Source organism: Cydia amplana, chromosome 13 (genome assembly GCF_948474715.1).
Source record: "Cydia amplana chromosome 13, ilCydAmpl1.1, whole genome shotgun sequence".
Classification (NCBI taxonomy): domain Eukaryota; kingdom Metazoa; phylum Arthropoda; class Insecta; order Lepidoptera; family Tortricidae; genus Cydia; species Cydia amplana.
In genome coordinates, this window is record NC_086081.1 from 4,551,764 (window position 1) to 4,572,176 (window position 20,413).

General features: G+C 36.4%; 4 protein-coding genes across 6 annotated transcripts; 2 read left to right on the plus strand and 2 right to left on the minus strand.

The window, feature by feature from the left end:
- Positions 1–62: 62 nt before the first annotated feature.
- On the minus strand, positions 63–2,816 carry LOC134653437 (small ribosomal subunit protein eS19A). Of its 2 annotated transcripts, none has more exons than XM_063508802.1 (4): positions 2,732–2,816; positions 2,195–2,265; positions 1,667–1,876; positions 63–266 (listed from the first exon to the last, which is right to left on the minus strand). In XM_063508802.1, the coding sequence occupies exons 2-4, from the start codon at positions 2,263–2,265 to the stop codon at positions 86–88; spliced, it is 462 nt and encodes a 153-aa protein (XP_063364872.1). In that variant the 5' UTR covers positions 2,732–2,816; the 3' UTR covers positions 63–85. The 2 variants fall into 2 exon arrangements, with proteins under 2 accessions (XP_063364872.1, XP_063364873.1); XM_063508803.1 differs by lacking the exon at positions 2,732–2,816 and adding an exon at positions 2,650–2,674.
- A 324-nt stretch (positions 2,817–3,140) lies between these two features.
- LOC134653241 (protein lin-52 homolog) lies at positions 3,141–4,205 on the plus strand. The gene is made up of 4 exons (XM_063508567.1): positions 3,141–3,209; positions 3,367–3,468; positions 3,719–3,817; positions 3,955–4,205. The coding sequence occupies exons 1-4, from the start codon at positions 3,176–3,178 to the stop codon at positions 4,092–4,094; spliced, it is 375 nt and encodes a 124-aa protein (XP_063364637.1). The 5' UTR covers positions 3,141–3,175; the 3' UTR covers positions 4,095–4,205.
- Positions 4,206–6,107: 1,902 nt separating this feature from the next.
- LOC134653411 (probable cytochrome P450 301a1, mitochondrial) lies at positions 6,108–17,637 on the minus strand. 2 transcript variants are annotated; one of them, XM_063508766.1, is made up of 10 exons: positions 17,168–17,637; positions 13,181–13,412; positions 12,504–12,697; positions 11,359–11,557; positions 10,442–10,506; positions 10,276–10,376; positions 8,841–9,007; positions 8,253–8,318; positions 7,411–7,624; positions 6,108–6,329 (listed from the first exon to the last, which is right to left on the minus strand). In XM_063508766.1, exons 1-10 carry the CDS (start codon positions 17,517–17,519, stop codon positions 6,216–6,218), a joined length of 1,704 nt encoding a protein of 567 aa, XP_063364836.1. In that variant the 5' UTR covers positions 17,520–17,637; the 3' UTR covers positions 6,108–6,215. The 2 variants fall into 2 exon arrangements, with proteins under 2 accessions (XP_063364836.1, XP_063364835.1); XM_063508765.1 differs by having other exon boundaries at positions 10,276–10,391.
- Positions 17,638–17,952: 315 nt separating this feature from the next.
- On the plus strand, positions 17,953–19,581 carry LOC134653435 (probable N-acetyltransferase san). The gene is made up of 3 exons (XM_063508798.1): positions 17,953–18,100; positions 18,243–18,566; positions 19,271–19,581. Exons 1-3 carry the CDS (start codon positions 18,093–18,095, stop codon positions 19,467–19,469), a joined length of 531 nt encoding a protein of 176 aa, XP_063364868.1. The 5' UTR covers positions 17,953–18,092; the 3' UTR covers positions 19,470–19,581.
- Positions 19,582–20,413: the final 832 nt, after the last annotated feature.

Consider the following 20,413-nt stretch of genomic DNA (forward strand, 5'->3'; position numbering starts at 1 on the left):
CCTCATGAAGACGAATGTGAAACTGCAGTTGTGGTACTAAGAAAAAAATTAAACAAACAAAATTTTGTTATATTTTTATTACATTTTACAGCACGATGACTTGCTGCTTAGCCGCCTGCTTGGCCTTTAGCTTGACCTGAGCGGCGATCCTGTCGAGATCACGCCTGCCCTGGACGGTGAGGATGCGGCCACCATCTTGGACTTGCTCGACGAGCTTCAAGGCTTCCAGGGCCTGGAGCGCCTTGCGGGCGATGCTGCCAGACGATCTGAAATTGAAGATAATGGTTATTCTATCTATTAAGCCCTTTTATTCTGAGTTAGAGTATTGTTTATTTATTTATTGACTAACTTACATTTACAGTTAAACCAGACATGTAAGTTATTAAACATAACAAATTATTTAATTACTTAGTACTATACTATAATATACATGACTAATAAATTTAATACAAAATTATGAGGGTATAGTCGTGGGTGTGGAGATTGACTCCAGTATGTCTTGAGTATGTCTCCTAACCCAGTGTGCCGCTTGGCAAAGGCCTCCCCTAGCTCTTTCCATTGGGGTCTGTTGTGGGCCACTCTTCTCCGGTTCAGGACTGCTGTGAGTTTGAGTTCATCCTCCCAATGAATACATGTGCGAGAAATATTTCCCTCAACTTATTAGTTTTTCTATTAAATGTATACACAATAATTGGACGAATAAAGAATTGAGAATAGAGAAGAAGATTGTCTTCATCGCTGGAGTCACTAGACATTGTCGTATGAATGTTGTTCCGCAAATGATACAAAATAGTCTCATTTACGTAGCACCGTGTGCGGAAACGAGTAGCATACCAGTAGGCGATCATGATTTGCATCTCAGTCGTGTAGCTTTTGAATAGTCTCGTGAGAAAAGGGCCTTACTAGCATTTTCATCACTCTTAAGGTTACATCACACAGGCGTATTTTCCGGGCGGCGCGTGAGTGGGGGGGCGCGCAGCTTTTACATATATAACGCTCAGCCCCGCTCACGTTCCGCCCGGAAAACGCGTCTGTATGACGGAACCTTTAGTTCCCCCAACACATTGATAAAACAAGAATCAAATTAATCTGAGGCTGACATTTTAATTATGTAACCAAATACAAGCATCAACAGCTTGAAAGCAATTCACACAACTTTTGTGTTACTATCAAGATATTAAATATAGATGTGAACAAAGTACCAAACATTTGTATACTATTGTATATTAATATTTAATACCTTGACTGTACATGTGTCATAAATGCCATAATGTGTTTAGTATAATCACCATCAAATAGTAATAGCAAAAGTGATCAAATATATCAGAACACATCCTTATTTCTATAATATCATATACTTTGTCAAAGGACTGTCTCATTTCAAAGAATCATACTATCTTTGTCTTACACTAGTACCCAAAAGAAAAGGATGAGTATAGTTTTGTACATGTTCTTATTTACTGACAAATGTGGTTTGACCAAAAACAACAAAGCCAGTTTCAGTTTAGCCGAGAATATTCAAGCTTACTGACAAAGAACGCTACAATTTTATTATGCTGTAGTTCCACTATGTATAAAATTCAGAAGTTTCATAGAAAATTCACATTCAACTAAAAATTTTGTATATGTAAAATGTGTTAGCAAAACATTTGACCATAATCTTTACCTGCAGAAGTGTGAGGGTGTGACACCATTACGTTTGCGGCCACCAAAGATCTTGGTGACAGTCTTGACTCCGACTGGGGAGCGGATGTAGATGTGACGCAGAATGGCGGCACAGCGTACATAGAACCAGTCGGGGTCGTAGGGAGCCAGCTCCTTGAAGCGAGCGGTCTTCACAAGGTCCATGTGTTCTGGGACCTTGACCTTGCCCGTCCTGTAATTAGACGAAGAAAAACATTGAACTATTGGATTGAAATATTGGATATAAATGTTAACTTCATAGAAATCTGATGAGTGGCCTTCTGAATGGCTTTACATTTTAGAAATTAGTTGTAGAATACGAAGGTGCTGTGAATGAAATGTACAAAAGTTATTTCAAACAAACACCTGAATAATGATCATGTAGTGCATTATTGAGGAAATTAAGGAAATATAATCAAATGGGACACAATTTATGGCAGTTATTATATGAAGTTATGTTATATCCAACCATACAAACTTCTTAAACATAAAATAATCACAAATTACTTACTTTTTCAAGTGGGCAGCGACGGTCTTGACGACTTTGTCTTGTTCAACATCCTTGAGCGTGACGGAACGCATCTGAAATATTAAATATATTCCATTTAATTATCGTTTAAGCGGTACTACTAAATTCACAGCTGTTGACGGCAATACTCCACGAATTTCCAACTAAAGAACCTGAAACGCTTCGTGCTTCAGTATAAAAGTTAGGTTATGTTATAAGAAATAGATTTTTGTTTATAATATATGATGCAAGACAAATTTTAGACTGTTATAGAAGAATATCAGGTATAGTTGACTAAACGAGTGTTCGACAATATAATTTTGCTGAAATTATAAGAAAAACTAATGGAATGGCATCTACGCTCGTGTCGTGACAGTTCGAATACGCCAACTGTTCAAGTATGAAAGTAATTCGCTCTTTCAAAGCCAAAATGCACAAAACGGTAGTTTAGACATTACCTTAACTTTCAGATATCACAAATATACCAAACTGTTTTATAATTTCACAAGATAATCAAACTCCCATGCGGCTATAACCCACCTTGCTTTTGGCTGTCAACCGGAAGAAAGAACGAAAAAAAAAAGATACAGTGTTGACATTATAATGTTTAAAATCTACTAATAGTAATTTTAAGTTATTGATCTAGAATGACTAGAATTATTATGTTTAAATTACAAACGAAACGAATTAATTTCATATTGCTGCATATTTAATAAATAATCAGTAGCATTTAATTTAGTTTAAAATAATATTATTTACTGTTTTATATAGTAGAAATCAATGAAATCCATAAACAATGTTTATGTTTTTAAGAATATGCAATTTATTTCAAAAAATGTTGTGAAAGTTAATGGAAAATGATATAATTAAATATATATTTTCAATGTTATTGCTTTATTTTATTTACTGTATAAGTGTATAATTGTCTTAACATGGACTTAACGTCTAGCTAGTCTATAGTTCAATGTTGTCATAAATTGGAAAATGGCCGCGAAACAGAGTTCAATGGAACAAGAAGGTGATAATATTGCAAATTACGTTCTAAACTATCTCATTTTTACGTTATTTTGCATTATATAATGCATAAGTTGTTATATACTATTGTCCAATACAACTTACGTGTTCGTGGTAGTGAACCTTTGTTCTTTGTTGGTGATGTTTTGATTACGTTCTAGGGCAAGCAGCACCCGACGATATTCCTCTGGCGTCCCTCGAGGAAAGCCTTTTAAGCCTAGAAAAGCTTGATCGTGCATCACCAGAGCTATGGCCTGAACAAAGTAAGTCTATAAAGATATTTATTGTTTTATTTGTCATAACCCAAGCAGATTAATTTTCAAAAAGCGCGGGATTTTGGTTTCTTCCATCATGTTGTCATTCCGTCCTCCATTACGTTACGTATCGGATTATGATTTCTGGCATTTCGGTTATAACCGATTTGCTTTTGAACTTTTAATTTTACCATGGGTGATGGAAACGGTAATGCATCGCAGGCTGATAATGGGTCCCCTTGTTCTGATGATTTCGCAGTGCCTGGAGTGTCCGAATTCGCACCGCTTCAGAACCCAAACCAGTCACCTCCCGCTTGGAGCAGAGGACTCACAAAAGAAGACGTGGTTGTAATGCAACGTAAGTATTACAAATCGTGAACTAGGCTCCATAGTAAAGTGTGATGTTCTTCCTGTGGTTATGTTTACTGAATCGTTAATGTGGTGATGTGATGTTATCATGCTATCAATGGTGATGTTTTTGTTTACAATTTACAGAACTGGCAGCTCTTTCAACTAGTGGCCTTATAATGGAAGTGAAAAAACTGCATGACATGGCATATCAACTGGGACTAGAAGAGGCTAAGGAAATGACAAGAGGGAAATATCTGAATATATTTGCAAGAAGAAATCGATAGACCGCTAGTGTAATTTACTTAGCAGTTATTCAGGTTAGTCAATAAGTTGTAGTCTGTTACTTGTTAATATCTTTCAGGTTTATGTTCATTGTTGTAGACTCCTTTTATTTAGATGTTTCAAACAAAAAGTATCAAAGTTTTAACTAAAACCTGAGGTATAAACTCGACAGACTGTTTAACTGTTTGATTTATAATTAAACTTAATAGAAGCTATATATTTTTAGTTACAGTACAAATTCGTTGTCATAATTCTGAGTTAATAATCCTAATTCAGTAAAATTTTCTTGAACATTATATACTCGTAAACAAAATTTTATCATAGGCATATATTGACTGAGCCGACATCCGGTAAAGGTTATGATTTTAGCAACCTATTAATGTGCGTATGATTATGTAATTGTAAAGTTAGCAGCCAAAGTTGCTAAGCGGGTGAGGTGTTCAAAATTACCTTGACACACTCTTATTCTCTTAACAATAAAGTCGCACCAAGATCATTTTGAAAACTTGGCCTGCTTAGCAACTTCTGCTGCTGACTGTACTACTGTCGAGTTAAATCATAGCTAATATAAATTTCTGTTTCCCTCTTCATTCTTAAACTGCTGATCCAATTTAGATGAAGTTTTGAATGGAGATAATGGAGACAGAGAAAAAACTATGATCATTTATGTCGGAAATCATCATTATATGGTGACATTTTCAACCAAAATGTACCACATTGGTGGATATCGATAAGGTTGGTTTCAAATTGAAGCTATATGGAAATAGTGCCTTATTGACAACCAACAATAAGTACCCTTTTGGTTGAGTATGGCACATATTATGTTCATGTTCTGGGCAGAAGCTAGTACCTACATAGACTGCTAAAATTATAGCCATTCCATAGTCAGATAAAATTTCGTCTCATTTTCAGTTCCTAGAATAGTATATGCTAGTTTCACCCAACACAAAGTATGTTGAAAGAAAACAATTTATTTTATCCCAAATAACATTTTATTACACAATGTTAACAAATTTAGTTTAAGTGCTAAGACTGTAAAATAAATTAATTTGAAAGAAATTCACATTGTCTTACATCATTATACAATTATAAATTATGCTTAGAGCTTCCATACTTCTAATCATGGACCTACTTTTAAAATTGAAGCCATGCTGATCTTGTTGAAATAGTGAAGTTAGGTATAGGCAGGCGTGGCCTCACTCCGCGATTTCGTCGCTTTGCTACAGGTAGCTAAAAGTACATCCGTTCCACCCCAATTTTGGGGAAAGCCATAAGCCGCGCGTGGCGCTGTCGCCACCTGGCGGCCATATCTGTGCTGATCGTAACAGACGCGTTTTGTTAGAGAGTGAGTCTTCTGTACCTAGTACTATTATTTATTCTGAGGTATAGGATATACATATACTTGGTCAAGCAGATCTTGTCAGTAGAAAAAGGCGGTCAATTTGAAAAATGTAGGCGCGAAAGGATATCGTCCCATAGAAAATTTGAATTTCGCGCCTTTTTTTACTGACAAGATTTGCTTGACCAGCTATAATTTATAATATAGTTCAGGAAAATTTCACTTTGAAGCCGTAATAATATTTTTCAGCTGTAATTTCTTTGCTGTTAGCATTTGCAAAAGTCTTGTCTTGTCTGTTAGCTTTGTCCATGTTCAATTTTAACACATTTTGTTGTATGCTGGATATCACCATATCACATAAGTAATTGGGATTACAGGTAACATAATAGTTACTGAATGATTATTTTACAAAAAAAATTAACCTTTTGGACGCCAATGAGCGATATATCCGCACCGTAGGTTCAACGCCAAAGACCGATTAATCGGTCACAGACCACAGAGCAAGATCGACCTACGTGCATATACATAAAGTTCAACTTCAGTTTTGACACTTCAATGACGTGGCGTCTGAGTGACAGCTTTTGTGTTTGACACGGCGTCGAAAAGGTTAATCAACCAGATAATTGTTATTTTAACTCTTGTGGAATCAACAAGGTTACAAGGCTTTTAGACAAACATGAAAACTGAATTTTTGAATAGCCAAACAAAAGTAGGTTCATAATAATGGTGAAATACGAAACCAAAACACGGAAATTCACATACATTATAGACTAACAGCATGTTACTAATTATTTCTATCCACAAACCTGATCTTCAGTGGTTTGTTAGGTTTGGAAATGAATTGTTTTGTCGGATTGATATCTCCATAGTGATATTCGAGTTTGAACTTTTTCAATATCTGAAACAAGAAGGCAATGTCAGTTGCAACAGTTGGCTATGTGCACGACTGATTGACTTTTATGGGCCACAATAGTACATTGTGCAACGAGGGGGGTAAGCCAGATTTTGTAAACGAGGTCTATAATTCACGACAGCCACAGTTGGCGTGTGTAAAACACTTGTACTTGGCGGTAGAAAAGTTATCCCGTAGACGCATGTACTTAATCAATACTGACACTGAAACAAGACATGTGGCGTGGCTATAAAATTCTCTTGAAATAAAAACTTTGTTATGATGATTGTTGGTTAAGTAAGGAAGTAAATATTCTTATTGCACCAATAATTATACAAAAAAAACCTAACAAAATTTTTAACTTTGATAGTTTTTAGGGTTCCGTAGCCAAATGGCAAAAAACGGAACCCTTATAGATTCGTCATGTCTGTCTGTCTGTCTGTCTGTCTGTCCGTCCGTATGTCACAGCCACTTTTCTCCGAAACTATAAGAACTATACTGTTGAAACTTGGTAAGTAGATGTATTCTGGGAACCGCATTAAGATTTTCACACAAAAATAGAAAAAAAAACAATAATTTTTTGGGGTTCCCCATACTTCGAACTGAAACTCAAAAATTTTTTTTTCATCAAACCCATACGTGTGGGGTATCTATGGATAGGTCTTCAAAAATGATATTTAGGTTTCTAATATCATTTTTTTCTAAACTGAATAGTTTGCGCGAGAGACACTTCCAAAGTGGTAAAATGTGTGTCCCCCCCCCCCTGTAACTTCTAAAATAAGAGAATGATAAAACTAAAAAAAATATACGATGTACATTACCATGTAAACTTCCACCGAAAATTGGTTTGAACGAGATCTAGTAAGTAGTTTTTTTTAATACGTCATAAATCGCCTAAATACGGAACCCTTCATGGGCGAGTCCGACTCGCACTTGGCCGCTTTTTTTTGTTGTTGTACCTACTTACCAAATTTTTCTTTTTGGTTATGCTCCTAAAATGAAGTGAATTTGGTTGTTTTAGTATGAGTATTGATTATGCATCTAAGGGTTACGACGTCTTGTTATAATTATAAATCGGAAAGATCACCTGGACTGTAAGCAAAGACATCATGGCTTCAGCCATACTCTGTCCCAGGCACTTGCGGGCTCCATATCCAAAGGGTATGGAGGCAAAAGCATGGTAACCGCGAGACTCTTCCTTGAGCCACCTTTCCGGGTAAAATCTGTCAGCATCATCGAAGTTACTCTCTTTTCGACAGGTGTCTTGGTTCGACATTATTATTAGTGTCCCTTTCGGGATACTGAAAGAAAATGTATAATTTTGAAGTGAAAACTTCTTTAGCGGCGCTGTGCACTTTTTGAGGTGGGGAAAAAATGTTAAACTCGAGACAGCGTAAGACGGATCACGTGACCGTAAGACGGACACGTGACCTGATTGAAAAACTGTTACATGTAATGTCATTGAGTTTTCTTTATTGATTTAAATGCCATCTAGCTAGTTTCGCTGTAACTGGTATTAATATAACTGGAGTACTAACAGTGATGTGCTTAGGGCAGCCATTCTCAAAGTGTGTTCCGCGGAACCCTAGGGTTCCGCGACACCCCTGCAGGGGTTCCGCAAGAATTTAGAATTATACTTATTTAATTAAAAAATACACTTCTAAAAACTATTGTTTTATTGTAGGGTTCCATCAAGTATTTCGCTTTCCAAAAGGGTTCCGTCAAAAAAAAAGATTGAGAACCGCTGGCTTAGGGGTTTCAAGTAATTAACGCTAACGCTAGATGGCGTTAACCTCAATAGTGTATTTTGTATTAGTCATTGAGTTTTCACTTCTGCCGGCACTCCTTGAGTGCAACCCGTTGTTTTTTTTTATGTGTCGTGGTGGTGAGAACATTTTCGATCGATTTTGTATGATTATATCAACTCACTTGTATTTGTCCAATATTATATTCTTTGGCAGTATCCTGGAAACTACTGGCATGGGAGGCACCAATCTAGAAGTAGAATAATTAATTACACACGTATCATTAGGATGGTACAGTCAGCAACAATAGTTGCTAAGCAGACGAGATGCTCAAAATGATCTGGTCGCGACTTTATTGTTAAGAGAATCAAGGTAATTTTGAACACCTCCCGCTTAGTAACTTCTGCTGCTGACAGTAACAAGATTTTATTGAATTAATAATTCAAGAGCACACACAACAATCTTACATGAGCGCATTTTGTACCCGTTGCTGAGTAGTATACAGGATGGCTAAAAAATAACTGCATTCCCGTGCCAGGGAGGTTTTGGCTTTATACTGAGTAACTTTTACTATGGAACCAACCCCGAAATCGCGAAAAAGAAATTTGACTGGTTCATTTTCTATGGGAGGGTAAATATTTCGCGATTTCGGAGTTGGTCCTCGGTCCCCATAGTAAAAGTTGCTCGGTATAATCCTAAAACCTCCCTGGCAACGGGAATGCAGTTATTTTTTAGCCATTCTGCATAGGAGTATAACAAAATTATTTAATACCTCAATGTCTCTTTAATGCAGGCTTGTAGGTACGGCGTGGTATCTTTCAGCGTCTGCACACTCGCCATGGAACTTGACACTAGGGCATCGACTTCTTGCACAAGGATGTTTTGTGCCCGTTGGTGTTTCGCCAAGTAGTACATTAAGAAGGAAGTTGAGGATGAAATCTTGATTCAAATCGTGTAAAGTAGACAAAAGATTAATACAATGTTATAGGTTATGTGACTGTCGCATAATTGAAGGCATTAAAATACGAGTGTGGGTTTATATAACGAGCTGAAAGAGAGTTTCATAAAAGGCACGAGTGTTGGCTCTAAAGTAAGTAGTTTGCTGCTCCGGCTATACTCATGCGACTTGAATATTATTTATACCATTGTGAGGGATATTTCAATGCATTTGGCCATGGCATTGTAATGCGATGGTGAGTTTATGATATTATGTAAATAGTTTGTAAATAATGTATAGTACAATATAGGTTAAAACAAAACATAATTTGCATGCCTAGATTATTGGCGAAATGTGCTGAACTCGCTAAATTGCATGTTACTACCTAATTTCTGTACCTACCACATTTCTAGCAAATAAATTTCTATTTCTATTTTTCTATTTCTATTTGAAAAATATTCAAACGAATGCGAATAGTTATTATACAGGGTGGTCCAAACCTTGACGTCCAAAAATTTTTTTTAGATTCCTCACGTCGTGGGCTATCAGAATATACCCCATGTATGTTAGCCGATTTTTCGTAGTTTTCGAGTTATGATTTTTTAAACTTTAACTTTTGTTATCAAATTCCGGGGTTCCCATATAGGGTGGCTAAAAAATAACTGCATTCCCGTTGCCAGGGAGGTTTTGGGATTATACTGAGCAAATTTTACTATGGGACCAACCCCAAAATCGCGAAAAAAAAATTAGGCTTTCATACATTTTGGCTGTGGTAAATTAAAATAAATTAATTAATTAAAATAAATTAATAAAATAAATTAATTAAAAGTAAATTTTTTTTTCCGCGATTTCGGGGTTGGTCACATAGTAAAATTTGCGCAGTATAACCATTGCATGTTTTGTTTACTTATTAAGTTAAGTATTGATTTACCCGACAAAAAAAAGGTGTATTTAGTTTAATTTGTAAATTTTTGTTTAAGTCATAATATGTAAGTACCTACAGTTTTAAGTGGTTATAAGTTACGTGTGCGCTCACCGAATAAATATGTATATTGCATGAAAAAATAAGAAATTCTCGTGTAAGTGAATATTATGTATTCTTATGAGAAATAAAGATCTTTAAACCTATATTCTGATAGCCCACGACGTGAGGAATCTAAAAAAAAATGTTTGGACGTCAAGGTTTGGACCACCCTGTTTTTAAGACTAACCCTCGTAGTAGACCATTACTTAATTTAGAAACTAGCGAACATCAGAAGTGGGATCATACCGTATTAACTCCAATCAGCAACATATCCATCAACACAGTGGCCACGTCCTCCACGCTCAAAGGCTGGTCCACAATCATCGCCGTTGCCACAGACTCCATACCTAGAATATGGCGTACTGTTGTAAAATATTTGCTATGTCGATCTTACTTATTTATTTAAGCTTACCTTTCTTGAAGGTGTCGTCGCCGATGCACGCCTCTCTTGCTTGCAGCACGTGCTTACCAATCAATCTAGAGGTATGAAAAAGTAAGTATCTAATACCTTTAAACGAGCAATTCTTGTTTATTTATTTATTCATTTATATATATATATATATATATATATATATATATATATATATATATATATACTTCGAGGATCTCGGAAACGGCTCTAACGATTTCGATGAAATTTGGTATATAGGGGTTTTCGGGGGCGAAAAATCGATCTAGCTAGGTCTTATCTCTGGGAAAACGCGCATTTCCGAGTTATTATATGTTTTCCGAGCGAAGCTCGGTCACCCAGATATTGTACCTAATATGCAAAGTATGGTAAATATAGGTACATAGATTTCAAGAGCGAGGGCCAATATCTGAAAATATTGGCAAACCAAATATTTATTGCACTCGATCTTAGATTATAAATCTAGTTTTAGGATGGTAGGTACAGTTAGCAGCAGAAGCGGGCCAGGTGTTCGAAATTACCTTGACTTTCTCTTAATCTTAACAATAACATTTTGAACACCTCGCGCGCTTAGCAACTATTGCTGCTGAGTGCTGACTGTACCTAAGGTAAGGTAATTCTTGTGAAAAAAAGTTTCATTTTTTAACAAGCAGTTTCGTCTGCGAGCGATATTCCAAGTTTTATATATTAAAAGTTACGCTTCCGGCAGGACTTAAACCCGCATCCTCCGCAATCCGTGCGTTGGTTATTGGTTAAGAGCAACGCAAGGGTTCAAGTCCTGCCGGAAGCGTAACTTTATCCTTTAATATAAAACTTGAAAAAGTTTAATTATTGAAAATTTATATTTTAAAGTGTCTACGATTGACGTATTAAGAGGCGCCGCAGTACGCTTTTATGCCATATTTTGTAAAAAAACTTACCCATCTATAACATCACAATGCTTCCGTAGCGAAAACCAGGCAGGGGTAGAAAACAGTTTCCACATGTGGAACCCAGACTCGCACTTGACTATGGCGTCAGTGGCCTTTACCAAACTGTTGTACAGCCATGACGCGTCGTTCTGGTTGTGTATTATTTCCGTCTCCAACATGTTGAACTTTTGCGCAAATAATATCAACCCTAAATGAGTAAGAAAAACTTTATTTACCTGCCTAACAGTACCTAATTGCCAATCTCAACGAATATTATCGTTGTGAGAGTAGGTAGGCAAGTGTTAAAATTTGTGAATAGACAGCATGTACAGTCGCCATCAGATATATCTGACCGGCCAAGGTGCTGAAACATATCTGAACGAGCACTTTAGCGTCTTGATAATAGACACTTTCAGCCATATTCGAACTTTAAAATACGTCAAATACTAGATATTGAAACGATATGGATTAGATATGTCAGTGTCAAAAGTGACGTTTCTTCAAACAAACACGTCACTTTTGACACTGACATATCTAATCCATATCGTTTCAATATCTAGTATTTGACGTATCTTAAAGTTCGAATATGGCTGTTTTTGTTAAGATATTTGTGAACACCCTGACCGCTCCGATATATCTGATGTCGACTATACGAAAGTTTGGCCCTAGGGATACCTACCTACGTTTGTAATAAAGGAAGGAAAATTTACCTACAGGCCGAAGCCGAATCATAATAAGTATAACTATAATCCTTGCCAAATATTATAAATACGAAAGTTCTGAACCGATTTGGATGAGACAAGTAGAAAGCTTAGGTATAGAGGGGTGGCAGTGGCAACACATAACATATATAGTGTGTCAAAGGTCTGTTTGATTTCAAACATAGATAGAGTCATACTATCTTTGTATTACACTAGTACTAGCACCCAAAAGAAAAGGATGAGTATAGTTTTTTTTGTTCCTATTTACTGAAAAGATTTGGTTGACCCAGTATACCTAATTCGCTGCAGAAGACGTCAGCGGCAGAGTAGCGGGCACAACTAGTAAGCCCCCTCTACACTCGTGCGCGAATCGCGATGCGAACGAGCTTCGCGCACAAGTGTGGAGGGGCTGATAGGGCTGTAAAACAGAACTATAACCATGGTATGACGTACCCATACAATCATACGTCCATTTATGCAGTTCCTTATACAGATCTGTATTCAATTCGTCCTGATGGTTCCTCTGCGTGTAAATCTTAAGCAAGAGAACGTCACACACGTCCTTTAGGCTCTGCATGTTTTGAGATACTGTCGTATGCAAAGGCGCGCATACTAGGGACCTTCTGTGGGCCCAGTCTTCACCTTTCCTGCAAAGATTTGGAGGTCCTAGTAAGACAATTTAAATAAGTAGTTAGTTAGAAAAAAGTTTCAATAAAACCGATGGCCACTATATGCAATCTCTTTAGTAATGGCCACGTACCAGACTACGCAGCGTGGCAAGGTCCCATCAAGATAACAGGATCCGTTTAATGAGAACAGTGCTGCCGAGGAAACTATACCGGCGGTAAACTAAACGTTTTGATCTGACGTTGGAAAATGTCCAATATGACTTGGAACACCGGTACTTAGTCGTTTAAGAAGTGTAACGCTTTTATGGTAGAAGTCGCTAGGGTCGTCTTGACCCATACTTATGATGGAAAAGATTTGCCGGCTATGGATGAGGTCTTGCTGGCTCAGATGGCAGAGCGCTGGAGTACCTATCGATCCAGAGTAGAGGCCGTGAGTTAAAGTCTCATCCAAGACAGTAATTTTTCCACTTTTACATTTGTGATAAAAAGGGTTTTACTAACATAGAATACAATCCCAAAATACTGTTCTTCTCGACGCGGTACTTATCAAGCGAGTCAAGCGCCGACCTCACAGGGTATTCGCCCTCCATAGAGAAAACCTTCTGTATATGTTCAGGGTGGTTCACGAACACGATGTCGGCCCCCACAGGGCTTACGAAACGCACCACGGGACCGTACTCGTCGAAAAGTGCGGACATGTTTGTGAAAGGGTTTTTCAAGTTTACATAGTTACCTAAAAAATTAAAGGCTTCGTCACACAGTCGCGTTTTCCGGGCGGGGCGTGAGCGGGGCGCGCCGCTTCTTCACAACATAGTATAAAACAAAGTCGCTTCCCGCTGTCTGTTTGTCTGATGTATGCTTAAATCTTTAAAACTACGCAACGGATTTTGATGCAGTTTTTTTAATAGATAGAGTGATTCAAGAGGGAGGTTTATGTATAATTTGTTTACCCGTGCGAAGCCGGGGCGGGTCGCTAGTTTACATATAAAACGCTCACGCCCCTCCCGGAAAACGCGCCTGTGTGACGGAACCTTAACAGTAGTAAGAGGGGGAATAAGTAGGGTTGCCATAATTAGTCGGGACTGATAAGGGACAGTGGACACAGTGGTATTCTAAAGCGCTATTAATAAATCAATAAATTTATAGGACATTTTTACACAAACTGACTAAGCCCCACGGTAAGCTCAAGAAGGCTTGTGTTATGGGTACTCAGACAACGATATACGAGGGGCGTTCAAAATATTCTCGGTATTGATATCTTACAACCTCTTCTAAAATTTCTTTCGTTACTGGCCGCTAAGGTTTATTCATTGACATTAAAAAAAAGTATAATTCGAAGCGAGATGTTCTTTTGTTTTTCTGCAATTGCTGAACAAACATGAACATCATGTGGGAATTGACAATGTTAACTAAATTAGAACATCGATGCGTGATAAAATTCTTGACAAAACAGGGTAAAAATCAAAAAACCATAAAAGAGGAAATGGATTGTGTTTACCGTGAGTCTGCTCCTTCTTTATCTACCATTCAAAAGTGGTCAAGCGAGTTTAAACGTGGAAGGGAGAGTGTTGAAGACGACCCTAGACCTGGCCGGCCTGTAGTAGCTACTTCACAAGAAAATATTGATAAAGTGGAAAAACTTATATTGGAAGATGGTCGAGTGAAGGTAAAATCTATAGCACAAGTAACCAATCTCTCTATTGGTACCGTACATGATATTATCCATGACCATCTTAATATGTCAAAAGTAAGTGCAAGATGGGTTCCGCGAATGCTGACTCGGCTTCAAAAAGACATGCGTGTAGCTTGTTGTTCCGATTTTATTGACCTGTGCGGTGAAAATCCTGATGAGGTGCTGCAAAGAATAGTTACTGGAGATGAAACCTGGGTTCATCATTATGACCCAGAGAGTAAACAAGAGTCCATGCAGTGGCACATTAAGGGTTCAGCTCATCCCAAGAAGTTCAAGGTCATCCCTTCAGCTGGCAAGGTCATGGCCACGATATTTTGGGATTGTGAAGGAGTATTACTGATCGATTATAAAGAAAAAGGTGTAAATATCACAGGACAGTACTACGCTAACATTCTACGTCAATTAAAGGATGCAATCAAAGAAAAGAGGCGAGGAAAGTTAACCAAAAGTGTTATGCTTCTGCATGACAACGCCCCCGTCCATACTGCTCATATTGCCAAGGCAGCTATTGTTGAATGTGGGTTTGAAACTGTTACTCACCCACCGTATAGTCCGGACTTAGCCCCCAGCGACTTCTTTCTGTTTCCCAATCTTAAAAAGGATCTGCGTGGAAATAAATTTTCCGATGATGAAGCATTGAAGGCGGCAGTGGAGGAGCATTTTTACACCAAAGATAAAAAATATTTTTATGCAGGATTAAAAAAAATAATTGATCGATCTTTTAAGTGTATGAACATAGGGGGGGAGTATATTGAAAAATAAAAATATCAAACTTTTCGTACTTGTTTGTTTTCATTCTCATACCGAGAATATTTTGAACACCCCTCGTATATCGACTACCGTAGGCTCAAAGGGCTTAACGGACAAAATGTGATTTTTCAGGAGTGCCAAAAAACAATTTTTTTTTGAGAAAAAAATCATAACTTTTTTGTTTGTTTCAATAAACTGATGCCTGTATGTGGCTAATTCTTAACTTTATGAGCTCTTTTAATCTGATTGCTTGAACTTATAATACAATGCTTAGTTACGAAAATAGCATGTCCGTTACGCCAAAAAACACGACTGTTTTTAAGAAGGGCGTCTCTTACGCCTCTTTTTTTATGGATTATCTTATTCGAAAAAGGGCGTAATGTACAAAAAAAATTACTATTTCAGTAGCATTTGGCGTAAATCCAACAATTGTTGCAATATGGCAACTTGAATTTAAGGAACACTATACTTCTAAGTACTATAATTTACATTTTTTTTTCTACAACTTATAGAGATGTATTCATTGTTAAATTGTTTCCCCATTTTTGTTATTTTGGATACTTAAACGTGGAAAAGGTCGTTTTTTTAGCCACATAACCAATGTTTTGTTTTTTATTTGTTTATATTACTTCAACAGAATCACTGCTGTCCTACCATCTGTATATATGTATATACTAATATCAAAACAATTTATAATACTTACTTTTACTATAGACAGTATGTATGCGTTATTTCTGTTTGTAATCTTAATTTGATCATCAATTTTACTTTTACATACCATAATACTATTAGGTAGGTACAATAGTAGTTTTGACATCTCGTATGTCTGTTCAGTAAAACTTAATGAATATATAATTATTTCTGATATAACATCAGAGTAGGTAGCAAAAAAGACAAATGACCAGGCCTACGTACTTCTATGTAAACGTTTATAGACAGTAACTTTCATAAGGTTAATCCTATAAATTAGGGTTTAAACAAAAAAGTATTAATATTACGTCTAATCAAAATTGCAAATGGCCCAGTCGCATACAAAACTAAAAGTTATCAGTTTAATCTTACTCAATCGCCATAATTATCATTTGAATATGGTCGTGTTTTATTATTTTCATAAAACTGATGAAAAGAGTACCCACTAGTTCAGTTTTCATTGTAAAATTTTAGTAACTCTATAAATAAAGCATTAATGAGCACATGAGCAGTTACTGCAAGTACCTACTTAATAAAAAAAATGACAAGGAAAGTATTAGGTCATCTCACTTAATAAACTCGAAATTGTACATAGTATGTTGGCGTATCTCTTACATTGAATTCTCTAACACTCGTATAAATATCCACTAGTTGTGCACTCAAAAAATAGGCGTAACTGTCAATAAATTAGCAAAAATTTAATAAAATTTCCGATGCAAAAGGGCGTATCGTACAAAAAGTTGGGAGTTACGCCAAAATGTCTCACAACGTTTATTTGAATTGGCAGATACGTCAAAATGCGTTGGAAAATTGTGTTCACGCATTGATTTTTCATAGGGCTTAACGGACATTTTTTTCAAGTTATGGAGACGTTAAATATACCAATCGATAGAGAAAAAAATACTGAGTATAACTGCATTCATAACTCATTTTCGTCATTTTGTCCCTTACGCCCTTTGAGCCTACGGTAGTCGATATAATATATAAATACTTAAATAGGTACATAGAAAACAACCATGATTCAGGAACAAATATCTGTATCACCATACAAATAAATGCCCTTGCCAGGATTCGAACCCGGGACCATCGGTTTCATACTCTTCATAGGCAGGGTCACTACCCACTAGGCCAGACCGGTCGACAAAATACGGGAAATTAATATACGGGACAAAAACGGGACTAGTAAAAATACGGGACGTGATACTTAAATACTGTGACAGTCCCGTATATACGGGACGTATGGTAACCCTAGGAATAAGGTAAGGTCCTAATTCCTAAAGCAACAGAATGCAAACACTTTAGGTAAATAGCACATCTAATACACTTAATAATATAGATAGTTGATGATGTTTTACTTATGTTAAATGCTAAGGTCAGAAGTCCTGCTGTCAACTGCGTTCCAATCTGAAAAGAATATTGACGCAGGTTGGAAAAATATTTCAAAGCTTTGGGCCCCGGTACGTGATCGAAGGACAAAACTTCAGTATTATTCGTCCTTGATACGACCATAGGAACAACTCGTGGAGCTGGATATATATCCGTAACCGTCTCGTTAGCGGAATCTATCTGGATTTCACGATTGTTTAATTTATTCGGCATTTCTTGAGCCTTCACTGATTGCATCCGGACAAACGACGAACATATTTTCCTCTGACATAAGTTGAAGATTATATTCGTTTGAACACCGCTCAATTTATTTAGGAACATTTTAATAAATTTTACTTTTGAAACAGAAATATTTATCTTTGTTTCCAGACTGAAACACGACCCAAGTTGACATTGGAATACAAACAAAAGAATGTGAATATCATTCGAACTTGGCGCCATCTTAATCAGTCTATGGTTCGTCGTCACTCTACTTAAATTTGATATACACGAGAATGCTCTACATTTGTAGTAGTTTTTTAATTTTGAATAATGGCAATATTATAAAAAAAATATTAAGGGTGTATTTACGGAATGCTTAAAAGAAAACGTGTTCTTTTATATTATTCTCGATGTATTTTTTTACAAATTTATATAATGCAATAAAGTGAAATTCTTATTTTATGCTTTAGTTTAGTTGATATAAAAATAATTATAATCTATTATTAAATTGATAAGTTGCATATAATAAAAAATAAATCTTTGCCTATCACGTTTGGCTTTAAGGGTCTAAAAAAACCCTTCAGTAACACGATTGTTCGGAGAGTAGTAGATGGCGGGAGTGATCTCCGTGTGATATAACTGTGTTAGATTAGTTTTTAAATTTTTAGTGTATATTATAGAATAGTTATAAAAATGACTAGGTAAATGTGCTATCAAAGTGTGAAAATGTATACTCCATCATATATCTTTTTCACCCTATAGATAAGAGATTTTGGTTTGGAATAGGTATGTCTGACTTCTATCCCTCATATTTGCTATAAAAGATTACCTTTGCCTTTTCAGAGCTAAAATAGAACTAGGCGATGTGACGCCTCACAATATAAAGCAACTAAAAAAGCTAAACACAGTTGTATTCCCCGTGTCATACAACGATAAGTTCTACAAGGATGTATTGGAGGCAGGTGAATTGGCCAAGCTAGTTTACTACAATGATATTGTGGTGGGCGCAGTTTGCTGTAGGATAGACACATCGGAAAACTCCCGGAGATTGTACATAATGACGCTAGGGTGCCTGTACCCATACAGAAGATTGGGCATTGGGTCTCTCATGGTGGAACATGTGCTCAAATATGTTGAACAAGAGGGCAATTTTGACAGCATTTTCTTGTAAGTACACTAAATTGAAGCTAATTTTGCATTTTAATAAAACAAGTAGTTAATCTTTTCATATTGATGTGGAAGGAAGCATACTATGCTATGTCTGAAGCAACTAAGAAAATGTCTTATAGCATAATTGAAGGTTATGTTTGTATGTATTACAGAGATTAGTACTACACCTATGTACATAACCTTAAGCAACTTATACATATTGATCCATTTTATTTATAGTGACAAATCAATAATATTGTAATGCTTTCTTTCATTCAGTAAATATCTTGGTGATTCCTGTCCCTGTTAGATTTAGATATTAGGAAAATGTCAGGTTCATGAGTGTGGAACCAACAAAATATGAATAAACTTCAATATTATTACTTCAGCAATATCACAGATTCTTCAAATCTATAATCGGCTAAGCTTGAATTATTATTATTATTATTTATAAAGCAGGCAGGCAGTTGAAATAACTGATAATGCCTGTATCCAGAGTCATCAACAGAGTTTTCCGTGCTGAGTAGAATTTGCGTTGTGCTTATCTAATTTGTTCTTGAACTCATTGACACTTTGGGCTGATACTACGTCTTCTGGGAGTTTGTTCCAAGCTTTGACCACTCTGTTGCTAAAGAAGTTTGTTGTTGAATTTTGTTCATAATTCCATGAACTTGCATCTAGATTATTTTTAGAAATCTAAAAAAACATGCTTATCTTTTCAGACATGTCCAAGTAAACAATGAGGGTGCAATAGATTTCTATAAGAAGTTTGGCTTTGAAATTGTTGAGACTAAAGAGCACTACTACAAGAGGATAGAGCCGGCAGACGCACACGTGCTACAGAAGACCATCAGAGAACCTCAGAGCGCCCCCATGTCCAACGGCACTGTGCCACATGCCAAAACAAACGGGCATGACTGAGCTTGTGAAACTCGGTATGTACAAAAAGCTCTGAAATTACCATTGTATGATGAAATAGTGCTATGACAGGCTTCTTACAGTTAAATTATTGCTAGATGTTGTGTATTGTCTCGTTCTTTTCTAGTATATTGTGGCAATTGAAAACTACAGTCAAAGATTTTAATTTCAGACCCATTTTGTACCTTGTGACTGTGACAAGGTATGAAATGGGTCATAAAGAAAAATCTTTCACTGTACAACTGTACTTTTCAGTACTAAAGTGCCATGGTCATGGAAATTTTGATACTAAGCTATGTATCCAACAGTGCCAACTGTACTTGTTTGGGTACAGTTGCTGTTGTGTCACAATGTCTTTCAAAATATTCTAAAATCATTCATTCTTCCTTGCAAGCACACAAACGCTATATCGTTGCTATACTTTACTTACTCAACCTCATATCTGCAACAATCATTTGATGGAAATGTCGCTTTTCTTTCATTCGGAATACGGGTGTTTTTGTCATCAAATGAGTGTTGCAGATACGAGGTTGAGTAAGTATAGCGGCGATATGTATAGGTTTCTTTTCTATATTTTCGTAATTTGGTTTCCCAATTGCTTTTATATGATTTATTTTATCTACTCTTAATTAGCCAAATGCTCTGGCAACATAGTTTGAATTAGTGTTGTAACCAAATTTTCTGGACAAGTACCTATTCAATTCCTGTGATAATTGTATATTGCTTGGTAATTTGAATGTCATAGGTATAGTGACATCTAATAATAATTTGACTGTCAGAAGTATTTGCTACTTGATACAGAGCAAGAAATCATCATAGAAAGGATAACTGGTCATAATTGTGAAGCCAAGTGATACAACATTTGTATAAAACATAAGTCACTCACTAAGTATACATACAGTCATAAATTAATGTTAAGCCAAAGGCCTACAAATGTAACTTTGCCT

Bases quoted from the DNA above. Each gene is read 5' to 3' on its own strand.
- LOC134653437 (XM_063508802.1), bottom strand. From the start codon at position 2,265: ATGCGTTCCGTCACGCTCAAGGATGTTGAACAAGACAAAGTCGTCAAG. The intron at 1,877-2,194 runs GTAAGTAATTTG...GTCTAATTACAG, and splicing joins GTCGCTGCCCACTTGAAAAA to GACGGGCAAGGTCAAGGTCC. The intron at 267-1,666 runs GTAAAGATTATG...CTTCAATTTCAG, and splicing joins ACACCCTCACACTTCTGCAG to ATCGTCTGGCAGCATCGCCC.
- LOC134653435 (XM_063508798.1), top strand. The intron at 18,567-19,270 runs GTAAGTACACTA...TTATCTTTTCAG, and splicing joins AATTTTGACAGCATTTTCTT to ACATGTCCAAGTAAACAATG.
- LOC134653411 (XM_063508765.1), bottom strand. From the start codon at position 17,519: ATGTTCCTAAATAAATTGAGCGGTGTTCAAACGAATATAATCTTCAAC. The intron at 12,698-13,180 runs GTTAGTAAAACC...AAATCTTTGCAG, and splicing joins ATTTTGGGATTGTATTCTAT to GAAAGGTGAAGACTGGGCCC. The intron at 10,507-11,358 runs GTAAGTTTTTTT...TCATACCTCTAG, and splicing joins CATTGTGATGTTATAGATGG to ATTGATTGGTAAGCACGTGC.
- LOC134653241 (XM_063508567.1), top strand. From the start codon at position 3,176: ATGGCCGCGAAACAGAGTTCAATGGAACAAGAAG. The intron at 3,210-3,366 runs GTGATAATATTG...ATTACGTTCTAG, and splicing joins GAGTTCAATGGAACAAGAAG to GGCAAGCAGCACCCGACGAT. The intron at 3,469-3,718 runs GTAAGTCTATAA...ATGATTTCGCAG, and splicing joins AGAGCTATGGCCTGAACAAA to TGCCTGGAGTGTCCGAATTC.